This window comes from Mauremys mutica, chromosome 2 (assembly GCF_020497125.1).
Source record: "Mauremys mutica isolate MM-2020 ecotype Southern chromosome 2, ASM2049712v1, whole genome shotgun sequence".
NCBI classification, from domain to species: domain Eukaryota; kingdom Metazoa; phylum Chordata; order Testudines; family Geoemydidae; genus Mauremys; species Mauremys mutica.
Genome location: NC_059073.1, coordinates 264,237,347 through 264,251,261, shown reverse-complemented (window position 1 = coordinate 264,251,261; position 13,915 = coordinate 264,237,347). Strand labels below are relative to the sequence as shown.

At 41.7% G+C, this 13,915-nt stretch overlaps 1 protein-coding gene across 2 annotated transcripts in view; it reads right to left on the bottom strand.

Annotated features, from left to right (window-relative positions):
• The window catches only part of WAC (WW domain containing adaptor with coiled-coil), a 107,900-nt gene that overhangs the window by 37,862 nt on the left and 56,123 nt on the right, over positions 1-13,915 (bottom strand). For both annotated transcript variants that reach the window (XM_045004857.1, XM_045004858.1), the window contains exon 7: positions 12,072-12,380. In XM_045004857.1, the coding sequence (XP_044860792.1) occupies positions 12,072-12,380 (309 nt within the window). The remainder of the gene's footprint in view (positions 1-12,071; positions 12,381-13,915) is intronic.

Below are 13,915 nucleotides of genomic sequence, written 5' to 3'. Positions count from 1 at the left end.
GTTAAAGAACAAATTTTCTCTTTAAAAATGTTGACATATTGAAACTATAAGGATAGTCTCAGAAGCCTGGGAAAAGTATTGGTTAAGATGGTGAAATGACTGAGGAGCTTTAAAGATCTCTCTACTGCTGATACAAATTTGTGTTCAAGTGAAACACACAAGACTTTTTAACCTCCTTAAGCAAGATTAAAATAAAGTAAGTAGTCCTTTAAGCACAATCCTCATGAAAGTACCTTGTCCCATGGAAGAGCCATCACTTATTGTGAAAATGTAAAATAGAACTAAGAGCAGAACTGCTTTTCCATTATATCAGCTCTATTGAATATATGTAGATGAGTTTTTAACATTAGTAATCCCCCATATCTGTGAGAGATGTACTGCTAATGTACGCATCAGAACTTTCCTTTCTGATCATGCTTCCATTGAGACACTGGCTTTCAGTAGCCACTTAAATATTTCCTGAATTAGTCAAACTAAGCACATTAGAGATCACCTTTTTGGGCCATTGAGAGATTTCAGTTTTGGTTTTTTGTTTAAAGACTACTGAAAGACCAAGTACTTTCAGTTGTGATATAGCATGAAATTGTTTTCCTTAGAACAATGTGGAAAAACAAAAAGCTAATGTATCTCCAGTGTCAATAGCCTAGAAAGTTATCAAGCAACTAAAAACAAGATGTCTGTTCCAGTATAACATATATAGTAACTTCTCACTTAATGTTGTAGTTATGTTCCTGAAAAATGCGACTTTACGCAAAACTATGTTAAATTAATCCAATTTCCCCATAAGAATTAATGTAAATGGGGAGGGGGGGCAGAAGTTCCAGGGAATTTATTTTTTTTTGCCAAACAAAAGACTATATACATACACACACATACACAGTATAAGTTTTAAAGAAACAATTTAATACTGTACACAGCAATGATGATTATGAAGCTTGGTTGAGGATGGAAGAGGGTGGGATATTTCCCAGGGAATGCTCTACTGCTAAATGATGAACTAGCACTCGGCTGAGCCCTCAAGGGTTAACTCGTTGTTATTAATGTAGCCTCACAATCTACAAGGCAGCATGAATGGAGGGAGGGGAGACAGCATGGCAGACAGACACACACCGTGTGTGTGCGAGAGTGTGTGTGAGAGAGAGAGAGATGGATGCGCATTTCCCCTTTAAGTACATTGACCCCACTATTAAGTACATTGCCTTGTTGTTAAGTTAATCATCGAACTGAGACATGACTGCTGCCAGGAAGCTCCCTCCGTCCTGAGCTCTATCGTGTGCCCCCGCTGCTCTATGGAGATGGGGTAAGCGGAGTGCAGGAGCAGGTGGATGGGGGACACCCTGACATTAGCCCCCTTCTCCCTCGCCCCTGCACAGCAAGCAGGAGGCTCCCAGAAGCAGCTCCAAGACAGAGGGCAGGAGCAGCACATGGCACTGGGGGACAGACAGCTGAACTGCCAGCAACTGATAGCCTGCTGGGGCAGCTGCTGCTGCACAGGGAACTTAGGGGCGCTGCCAGTCCACCCTGGTTCCAAGCCCCCAGCAATAGGCTGCTCTTCCTGCAAGCAGTGGACAAAGCAGGCAGCTGCCAAACGACTTATAAGGGAGCATTGCACAACTTTAAACGAGCATGTTCCCTAATTGATCAGCAACGTAACAATGTTAACTGGGATGATTTTAAGTGAGGAGTTACTGTAGTTAACCAACAATGGGAAAGTTACAGGAATTTATTTATATGCAAGCTGTAATATAAGGAAGGAAAGAAGCGAGCAGAGTAAATAAGACCAGCAAAATTAGGAAAAAATATTTTTAATATAGGGAGTTAAATTATTTATGAAGTTTTATGAAGAATTTCTTTAAACAGTACCTAGATCAGACTGCAGCAGAGAATTTTTTTTTAGGCTTTAGGGCTTGCCTACACAGCACCACCAAAGCGCACTGGAGGGGTGTGATTTGTAAAGTACATTAATTGCTCCATGTAGACCCCACTGGTGTGCTCAAAAAAGGTACCTTATTTGCATTAACATAATCCTGTGGGTGCCTTTTTAGAGGGCATCAGCAGGGTCTACATGCATCTGATGAAGTGGGTATTCACCCACAAAAGCTTAAGCTCCAATACTTCTGTTAGTCTATAAGGTGCCACAGGACTCTGTTGCTTTTTACAGATCCAGACTAACACGGCTACCCCTCTGATACATGGTCAGTTAGAATGCAGAACAATAGCATGGCTTACAAATCACTCTCCTCTGAGAAGACAATAGCTGGAATCTGACTGACCAGTGATAATATCTGTTTGACAATAGTAAAGAGGTCTACGTTAAGTTAGATAGTCTTCTTGGTGACAAGTGTATACATCACAAAATGTACCATCATAACAGGCCCCTTGTTGAAAATCTCAAAAACAGGTCTAAGAACTGAAATGACATGCATACTAACATTTGCCCCAGCGATTCCTTTCAAGGTCAGTGGTGAAACATTAAGCAAGGCATTCTAGAGAAGCTTTTTGTCTATTATTTGTGCAGTGTGTGAACAGAAGACTTCACTGACCAACATTAATAGCATGGAGACTGTAAATTCAAACTGCTGTTAATAACTGAGTTATGAGCCAGAAAGATTGTGTTCCCTATGCCATGTTAAGTCCCTCCATAGTCTCCCACCACATACATTACAAACATCTTGTCCTAACCTTCAAAGATTCCTAGCCTATAATTCAGCCCTGTGCTACCTACCCATCCTGTTATCTTCTTTTGAGGTTGAGTTGCACCTTTGCTTTGCTAATGCCAGCCTCTATTGCCTGCTCGCTAATTTCTCCCACTATTGCATTTATGCTTTCTCCCATGGCACCCCTTTCCCATGGCACGTGGGCAAAAAACTCTAAAAATCCATAGAATCCACACCTTATCCTCCAAACAAAACACCCCTTTTGTACTGCTTACAGAAAGCGGCCATCTAATAATGGCTAGGCAGGTGACCAGTTGTAATTACTTTTACTGATTACAAACTGCACACAACACTAGATTGGGCTAGAACAGCCTATTATTTTCAGTATCCTGTATTCCTGGGGGAATTCTGCACCACTGGATCAATGAAAAATGTTGCAGAAATCCATGTTGGGCGTGTAGACTCCCCACCGCGGCCCCCTTCACAGAAATGGGCTGCAGAGATGTTGGCCACCACTAGGGGCTGCTTGACCTGGCAGAATCCAGCTCGCAAACAGAAGACAAAGACTGGTGGAGGGAAGTAGAGGGTTCTCAGCAGCTGCAGTTCCTAGCATGCCCTGAAGGGAAGAGAAGGCTATGTGTAGGAAACTCCACGCAAACCTGAGATCCAAAATCAGGCCGTTTCTCCCTCTGGACCCCTGGGCTATGGAGGGTAGAGTGTGAGAGTGTCTGGGAGGGGAGGGGGGACCCGCAGCTGGCCTCTGTGGGTAGGGGCCCATGGTTGAGCTCTGCACAGAAGCATTCATTCACATAACAATTAGAAATGGGAAAATAGGTAATGCAATCTACATACAGAAGAACCAAAAAAGTAGGAAAAGCAACCCCATACTTTCTCTGAATAAATAGCCATCGCAGAGAGCACAAACAGAAGCTGCAGATTCTGACTGTAACACTCAAACCAAAGAACAGAGGTCAAATAGTTGTTCAGGAACTCTCCACTACTGCAAGTTTTTAATGGCAGGAGACATACAAAGGATCAGTGAACAAAGCACAAGTCAGTCTAGCAAAGCAAAGCAATCTCAAACTATTTTCAGATTCCAGAAGAGTAAATTAAAAAAATGACTGATCTGGAAGTTTGATAAGATTACATCCAGTATTTTACATTTATATGATGCCTTTAATCCCAAAGCATTTTACAAACTGCGTGTGTGTATATATTTGTGAAGTGCTTTAGGGTTAAAGGCATCATATAAATGTAAAATACTGGATTCAATTTTACATACAACAATTATTTATTGATATATACATCACTAATAATAAGCACCCACCTCTGGGACATGAGTAAAGGCAAACAAATCACCGAACATTATATAGGATTGTGGAAGGCTACTCCCAACCCCCCCCCCTTTTTTTTTTATTTAAACCACAGTAGGTAATTGTATGCATCTTTGATCTTGTATGTATCTTTGGCCAAAAAGGTCCATGGAACTAATGTCCAAAGAAAACAGACAGCAATATTGTGTGGGTCTTCTGAATGAGCCTCTGCACACAAACTGCATGGAATTTTGTTTATATACCTGAGAAATATTAATGGTTGAGTTAATTTAGCTATAATTCAATCTTGTGGGGCACGCGCGCGCGTGTTTCAAGACTGATGTTTCAATCAATAAGCTCTCTCATCTCTTCCCCTATTCTACAAATAGCTAGTTATGAACTTCAATACTTTCTTCAGCACAATTTTGATCTGTTTTCTGTCTGAAACCCAAGAAGAGTAATTTTTGCTCACAATATCGTCTCATAGGAAAAATAAGGTTAGATTATCAACAAAATTAGCTAGAATTATGACTAGTAGTATTGGATTTACTTGCTAGCATTCAGTCTAAATTTCATGGAGTTGAATGCCCTTTGATTGGGGAACTGAATACGATGCTATTCATAGAGCTGGAGAGAACTAGCAGAAGTGTGCGAACAAAGGAACATCCTCAACTTTTTATATCAGGATACATCTACCACCACATAGAGGTCAAAAACCATGTCAAAACTTTTTACTAAAGATGAATTTTTTTTAAATCTTAGATCTATAGATGGAGCACAGAAATTTAAGATAGAATTGGAAATACAGAATATAGGCAGAATGATCAGTGAGAATGTTTTGCACAGTCTGAGTTTGCAAAAAGGTACAAGCAGGTCTTTAAGAAACATTTAGATGCTAAAATTGAAGTGGGTGGGAGTAACCTTGTACAGTTTTTGCTCACAGAGAACACTGCAAACAAAACCTCTGTATACACACCAGTGCATCTTGTTTAGTAGAGGTGCTGATTTCCTCTTTAGTATCTTTTTCTCCTGAAAGCCTTCATTAACATATACATTTGGTTGCCTCTCTATTTTTCACGAGAAGTTTGGTTTTTTTACAGTGAACGTTTCAGTTTTTACATACACTTAAAATTACTAAAGAAGAAATTTAGTGAAAAATTCTCTGTATTTTCAGTTTCTTATTCTGCATATTTGATTTTTACATTTTACATTTTTGTGTAAAGCTAAACAGTTTTCTTGACTGTCAGTTGCATTTCCTGTCTGAGACACTAGAAATTGCAATGCTTTATTTAAAAATGCTGGAAAACATCTGTGGAGGTAAGGGAAGGAATACAAGATTTGAGCCCTTCATTTAAAAAAAAAAAAAAAACACCACACACCTTACAAATAAAAGCCATTAAACAAAAGTCTGAGGGCATACTGTTTAAAGGCTACTCTTTGACTCTGGAAAAAAAACTGAAATTAATTATTTCAATAAATATACATTGTCAGCGTCTCTTTAATTCCTCCAAAATTACTCTCCTGAAGTGTAATTCTGTTTCACAGTACTACATTCTTAGAATAATTCCTTACTAAGGCCTGGTCTACACTACAAAAGTCAGGTTCACATAAGCTGCCTTGCGTCGACCTAGTTATGCACGTGTCTACACTTAAATTTGTTTCCCATGGATAAGTGCCCCATTACAAACACATTGTAACACCACCTCTTTTGAGCAGTGTTGAGCCAAGGTTGATGTACTGAGGTTCATACGGCACAGGTGAAGACACTGTTACTTATGTCATCCCTAACAGTCCTCCAGCCGATGTCTCAATATATGACAATGATTGTTCTGGTGTCAGTTGTGAACTACAATGCCCAGGGGGTCACAGAAACCAGAAATCCTCCCTGCCCTTTAAAGCCCCATAAATTTTTCAAATGCTTTTTCCTATTATCCAGCTTGGGAAGCACACCTAGCCGTTCTCCATTGTTGCGCACAACTGCCCAGCTGACCATGCTGGCTACATGCTGCAGATAAGTTCCAGCTTGGAGTCGATAGGAGACACTGGATATGGGGAGAAGAGGCTGTGTGAGCACAGTTACAGACCAGCTGTAGAAAGGTGAACATCTATAAACAGATAGCACAGTGGATACGGGAGCAAGGATATAACATGGACCAGCATCAGTGCCTCATGAAAGTGAAGGAACTGCATCAGACATATCAGAAGGCCAGGGAGGCCAATAGTTGATCCAATGCCAAGCTGCAGACCTGCTGCTTTTACAAAGAGCTACATGTCTTACCTGGCAGTGACTTCACTACCACTCCACACATCACTGTGGATACCTCCTTTACAGGCCCCTGCCATGAACATAAATGAGGAGAAAAGGTCCAGCTATGCCATAAACCATGACCTGTTTGAGACTCCACTTCACTCCAGTTCAGCAGTCAAGCCTGGAAGAGCCTGATGCAGGGGAAGGAGCCTCAGGCACATGTATAAGAGGAGGTTATTTACCCATCACTGCAGGTTCTTCAAGATATGTGGTCTCCATCTATAATTCACTGGGAGTTATGCATGCACACCATGCACCTGGAGTTGGAGAATTTTGAAAGTAGTGTCCACTGGGCTGCGCATGGGCCCTCGCTCACCTCATGTTTCCATCCAAGGCAACAAAAGACAGGGCGGAAGGACCATATTTCCAGTTCTTCCTCTACCGTGAATCTGACAGACCCGAAGCAGAGAGGAAGGAAGATGGGAAGTGGAATACAGGTAGGGACCACACATCTCAAAGAACCTCCAGTTACAGGTAAGTAACTTTCTCTTCTTTATTTTGAGTGATTGTCTCTACTGTATTCCACTGAGGGTGATTAATAAGTAGTGCCTAGGTTGAAGGAGGGAGCAATGAGGAGTATGGAAGAGTTGTGCAGAAAACCGCCATGCCAAAGGAGGCATCTGATGCTAAGTCCTGCACTAAGGCGTAGTGTGTTGCTAAGTTGTGCACAGAACTCCATGTGGCTGCTCTACATGTGTCTATGACAGGCACATCCTGAAGGGAGACTGTGCTGGTAGCCTGAGCTCTAGTGCAGTAAGCCCATCTCTCTCTGGTGGGGAGGAAGGCCCAACAGCTGATAGAGACTGATGCAGCCAGAAATCCTCCTGGAGCTGGCCTGTCCATAGTCTCTTGGCTACTGCAACCAACAGTCTAGGGGATTTCCTGATAGGTTTTGCTGGATGTCAAGGGAATGGAGTTGGTGTTCTTCTGCAGAGGTATGTGGTTTCGGGAAGAAAACAGGTAAGTGAATGGATTAGCTAAAGTGGGATACCACCTTTGGTAGAAATTTAAGGTGTAGACATAAGGAGACCTTATCCTTGTGGAATCCTGTGAACGACAGATCTGCTATCATAGCTCCGACTTCACAGACTCTTCTTGCCAAAGTAATAGCAACGAGGAAGGTGACTAATGGAAAGGAGAGACATGGAGGAAGATGACAGTACCTCAAAGGGGGGTTTAACTGAAGCTAAGTACCAAATTCAAGACCCACTGAGGTCTGACCGTTTGGAGGGGAGGGAAGGTTCTGAGGCAGCCCTTCCAAAATCTAGTGGTTAGCAGATGTGTAAAATCAGAGCAACTCTTCACAAGTGGATGGAATGTGCTGATTGCCGTCAGGTGGACTGTCAAAGTGCTATGGGCAAGACCCAATGACTTTAGAGATACGTCGTCCAGGATTAGGGGAATTTCTGCCACTTCTGGTAGAACCCCTTTATGTTAGCCCAAGACAAAAAAAATCTCCATTTAGCCTGGTAATATTGTCTAGTGCAGTCCTTCCCGCTGTTAGAGAGATGTCTTGTATAGATGAGGAACATGTCCATTCTAGAGTAGATGCCCATCCAAGTACTATGCTCTTAGGTGGAGTGGATATGGAGGGGGGTGCCACTGTACTGGGTCAGAAGATCAGGGATGTTCAGGATGGGAATTGGTGGACAGGAAGTGTGCAGGAAACGGGAATCAGAATTGTCTGGGCCAGAAGGGGACCGGGGGGGGGGGGCGCGATAAGAATGACCATCGCCCTGTCTTTTCAGATTTTGTGGCGCACTCAAGGCAGGAGCAGCAGTGGAGGAAAAACATAGTTGAGCTGGTCTGACCAAGAGAGTTGGAGAGCATCACCCCAAGTGTGATAACCAATGGCTCCCCAGAAGCAGTATGTGGTGCACTTGCTGTTGGTCTGAGAAGCAAACAGGTCTCTGGTTGGGGTCCGCCATTGTTCGAAGATGTTGTGTAGCACTATCATGAAGTTCCCCCTCGTGGTCGATTGCAAAGTCTCTTTTGAGTGAGTCCACAAGTACATTCAACATCCCTGGAAGATAGACTGTGGATAGGGTGATCTGATGTTTGATGCATCAGGTCCAGAGGTTCAACATTTCTGTGCACAGAGTGGAGGGTCTTGCTCTTCCATGTCGCCCTTGTTCGTTGATATAGAAAACAGTGGTGATGTTGTCTGACATGATCAGGACATGGCGAGAGCGAGTGAGTTGGAAAAAGAATTTGCAATCCTTTTCATACTGTTCTAAGTTCCATAAGACTGAGGTGCATCCTGGATACTCAAGGTGTCCATGTCCCTTTTATCATATGTCATCAATAGGGGCTCCCCAGCCAACTAAAGACCCATTGGTAATGATAATTTTCTTTGGGGAGAAGGAAAGAAAGGGTACTTCCACACATACGTGTGGGTCCGTCTACCATACGAGGGACGACAATATCCTGAGAACGGTCAGCCTGAGGTGCACAGAGTGATGGTTCAATGAGTACATGGACTGGAGCCAAGCCTAAAGGCAGCGAAGGCCACATAGGTGCACAAGGCCATGTGAACAAGAAACAGGCAAGTCCTGCCTGGTACTTAAGGGTTGTTCCTGATAAGAGATATGACATTCATCTCCTGAAATTTGTCTGTGGGCAGGTATGCTCGTGCTGTGGTAGAATTTATGGTAGTCCCAATGAAGTCCAATGATTGCATGAGGTTGAGGACTGATTTCTCAATGTTGATGCTGACGGTGACTCCCAGTGAAGCAAGGAGGTTGAGGTTGATGCATGGGCTTCTTAGTGCGATTTGGCAGCCAAGAGCTAGTCGCTGAGGTAGAGAAAAACAAAGAGACCATAACACCTGACGTAAGCTGCTACTTCAGAAAATATTTTGGTGAAGACTCTGGTAATGGTAGCTATTCCAAAGTGAAGTACTTAGTATTACAAATAATTGGTGCCCACTGTAAATCTGAGAAAACGTCTGGGCGGGGTAAATGTCAATGTGGAAGCAAGCATCCTGCATAACGAGAGCCATGAACATGTCTTTTTCTAGAGATGGAATTATCGCTGCCAACGTAACCATGCAACACTTGAGTTTGTGAATGAAATGACAGAGGTGGCAGAGGTCAAGGATTGGTCTCCAACTGCCCTCCTTTTTGGGAATCAGGAAGTAAATTGAGTAGAATCCTATTCCTTGATAGTCTAGCGGGACGTATTCTACTGTTCTTCACTGTAATAAGGAGTCAACTTCTTGGATAAGAATATTGTCATGAGAGTGGTCCTGAAAGGGGTGGGGAAGAGGGTTTTGGAGAAGTTAGCATTACAAACTTGATCATATCGCTATGGTGGATGACATTCAGCACCCATTTATCCATTATTACACTCCAAGCATGGAAAAAGTGACCCCCAAAGGGAATGGAAGGGTCACAAGGTGTTAGGCTGAGTGGTTGGTGGCTCTCAAGCTTGCATCAAAAATACCACTTGGTCTGAGGCTGGGTTTGAGACAAGGAAGCCTGTGAGATGGAGCCAGGAAATGAGATCTTCGAGTCTTTTGTCATTTATTTGGCAGTTCATAAGGTCTCTGATAAAACTGAGAAGACCTGTAACTTTGGGCGGACGACGGGCAGTAGAACTTCTGTTTCAGGGCAGGAGTGTATGTTCCCAACAAGTGGAAGGTAGTCCTGGAGTCTTTCATTGTATGTAAATGATTTGTCAAAGGTCCTCAGTGGTGTTCTGGACCTGCACAGGAAAACCAGAAGCATGAAGCCAGGACTCCCTACACATCATGATAGCTGTAGCCATGGCCTTGCAGCAGGTATCAACTGCATCTACTTGGACTGGAGAACAGTTCTGGCTAGAAGTTTCCCTTCCTTGATGAAGGCCTAGAAATGGGCACAATCTCATTGTGGCAGGGTACTGGCCAATTCCTCCAGCTTAGTGTAATTCAGGAAGTCATACTTAGCCAGGAGAGCTTGATAATTTGGCTATCCTGAACTATAAACTGGAGGAAGGTAAGACTTTCCTCCCCAGAAGATCAAGATGCTTCCCTTTCTTTTCTGCAGGAGTAGCTTGAAGGTGTTGCTGTTTAGACAGGCTGCTGCAGAGTTCTGCAGAGAACCAATTAATTTGGATCAGGTTGGGAGAACATGAATTCTGATCCTTTGGTCAGGACATAATATCATTTCTCTGATCTTTAGGAGTGGCGGTACACATGACAGGGGTATGCCATACCATACATTTCTCGCTGGCTCCAATATGGCATCATTCATTAAGATAGATATTCTCACCAATGTCAACGTGTGAAGGATATCCAGAAGCGTATACTGCGAGTCTTGAATCTCCTCCAGTGGGATAGTTGTTCCCCAGCAACTCTCCTTAGAAGCGGCTGGAATTGTCTGAAGTCATCTGGTGGAGAGGTAGATGACAATTACATCCTCATCTGGTGAGGAGGATGGGAATCTAGCCAACCCGGGCAGAACCATCGGGACTCCGTACAAGATTCTTCCTCCACTACTGGTTCCGCAAACCTGCTTGATGGATCCCTTGGAGGGAAGTAGCAACTCTCATGGATTGGGCGGGCTACAAAGGAGGATGCTGTGGCCAAGGCCCCCCAAGATGGCCAGTCAGCCAGATCCACAGGAGATTGTGGAGTTCCCCATGGCATGGGGTAACAGTGGCTCTGGGGAAGATGATGGAGTAGTTGTTCCCATGGATGTGCAGGTCTGCGTGATGGTGCGTGATGGTGCATAGGAACAATACAAGTAGTCCCAGTGAGTATGCACAGCTCAGACATAAGGAGTCGAGCATGCACGCATACAAGCAATACACTAGCTATGGTGGCTTTATGCAGCAGGAACTTCGTTCCCCAAACTGTCAGTTGTATAGACACAGCCTATGCTGACCTGAAGTACCTCATGGTCACTTGTTCCAAGCACCCCTATTCTAACGTTCTCACTCAGTTCCTCCTCTCTATGAAAGTCAATTTAATTTTCATAACATTCAAAAATCCAATCTGAACAGTGTCAAGCATAATGGGGTCCTTATCTCTGCCTAGTGCCTCTAGATGTTTCAGGAACAAACAGTTAACCTTTAGGCATTTTAAGACTGACAAATTAATATATTATAAAGACAGTTAACAAAATTGAAGAATATCACCCATTTCTTCATGATCAAACTTCTTATATATAGAAGAGCGTAACTGATCAGTTGATTTCCATAAATGTACCAGTCATATTTCCCTGTAGCACTATCAGGAAACTTAAGCAGTCGGTCACTTAGGGTTAGGGTTAGGGTTAATCCTACCCTAACCCAACAAGATACTTTTGATAGAAAACACATGGGTCCAAGATGGCTTTGAAACATTAATCCTACAGATATGCTGACAACTGGAGTAACTGCAAAGTTCCAAAATAACATAAAAAGGATTTTAGGCACCCTTTTAGTGAAGATCAATTGAAATATAGTTTGCAGTATATGCATGTAAATGGCAAACCTATAAGTGTCAATGTTTTTCTGAAAGATCACTCTAGTTCAGGTGAGAATTAATTCAGGGAAGTCCTATGCCTGTGTTATAAAGGAGATCAGACTAGATGATCACAATGGTCTCTTCTGCTTTATCATCTAATTCAAAGTTCTGTCAGATCAGCAGATTATGACAAACATGGTTTAATATGAAACTGACAATCTGAATCACAAAAATCATGACTGAATCAAGCATAGGAAACAGGAAAAACCATGTTTAAATTCTAGAAGTCAGACTTTCTAACCAACAACTCAAATTCAATTAGAAACATTGAGCAGTATTAAAAACCGTTTTAGTTGACATACCTTTTCTATCTGTTTTCTGAGAAGGGATGGACGATGTGGGTGTAGGCAGTTTTGATAAAGTAGATGCTCCATTAGCATCAAAAGATTTCTTTGGCTGGTGATCAGATTGTAGAGAAAATGGAGTAGGAGGAACAGTGCTTGGGGTAGCAGTTGGATGAACCACTGGTTTGATGGGATGTTGTACTGGAGTAGAACTACTGTGAGTCTCTGCTCTTGGCAGTCTGTAGTCTCTGTCATTGTGTCTGCTTGTCTGAGACAAAATATTCTGAGGGAGTATACTACTGGCATCACTGGAATGCTTGTCTTCCACTGTTGCAGGGATCACAAAGAATGATGCAATAAGAAAAAAAAGATTGTTAGAAACTTCATTAACACGGCAAGGATTATGACTAATTCAGTAGCATGCTAATGTTTAAAGTTGATTAGGCTTTCATTATTTTTATTTTTTTTTTAAATCTCAACTGCCAACACAATAGCTACTAGCAGCTCAGTATTGGCAAACAAGACAATCTGATTTTACTCACTGACAACATGCACCTTCTCAAACACTATTAGACCTTTGCCCAATTTAGAATTCCAAAAGTAATCTTGTTAAGGACAAACTATTTTGTAGAGAGTTTTCTAGTTTCTAAGGTAATTTTTAAAGATTCCATTAACACACCAACCAAAATAAAATATTTGCATATGCTATATTTAATCGGAGAGACTAAATTACAGCAGACCTCTCGGCGCAAAATTTTCATGTTTTATGAATTTCTCTTCTATACACCATGTTTGTTTCCTGTTTGATTTTTTTTTTTTTTTAATACATCCAATTTTGAATTCTTGTTTTTAAAAGATAAAAAATGGACTGAAATTCAACTTCAAGCCACTTTTGATTAGCAGGATATAAAACAGTTTAACATATATGAACTTCTTAATTTGCATGCTGTCACATAACAGTGACTTTAATGTGTTATATTGGAGCATGATAAGCATGCACAGAATGCTTCATCCTTCCTGATTGCTAGTTTCTCATCTGTCATGCAACCTTACCACTGGCAATGATGCAAATTGACATGAAATTCACAAATGCAAATATTTATTGCAGTTAGGACTCTCAAATGATTTTTTAAAATGATCACAATTAATCTCAGTCTTAATCGTACTGCTATAAATAGAATAGCATTTATTTAAATATTTTTGGGTGTTTTTCTACATTTTCAAATATATTGATTTAAATTACAACACAGAATACACAGTGTACAGCGCTCACTTTATATTATTTTTATTACAAATATTTGCACTGTAAAAAAAGCTAAAAATGGTATTTCAATTCACCTCGTACAAGTACTGTAGTGCCATCCCAATGTGAAAGTGCAATTTACAAATGCAGAATTATTTTTTACATAACTGCATTGAAAAATAAAACAATGTAAAACTTTAGAGCCTAGAAGTGCACTCAGTCCTATTGTTTGTTCAGCCAATCACTAAGACAAACAAGTTTGTTTACATTTACAGGAGATAACGCTGTCCACTTCTTATTTACAACGTCACCTGAAATTGAGAACAAGCATTCACATGGCACTGTTGTAGCCGGCACTGCAAGGTATTTACATGCCAGATGTGCTAAACATTTGTATGCCCCTTCATGCTTCGACCACCACTCCAGAGGACATGCTTCCATACTGATGACAGCTTCTGCTCCATAATGATCCAAAGCAAATTCATCTTCATCATCATGAGTCAGATGCCATCAACAGAAGGTTGATTTTCTTTTATGGTGGTTTGGGTTCTATATTTTCCAATTGAAGTGTTGCTCTTTTAAGACTTTTGGCAGAATGTTCCACACCCCGTCCCTCTCA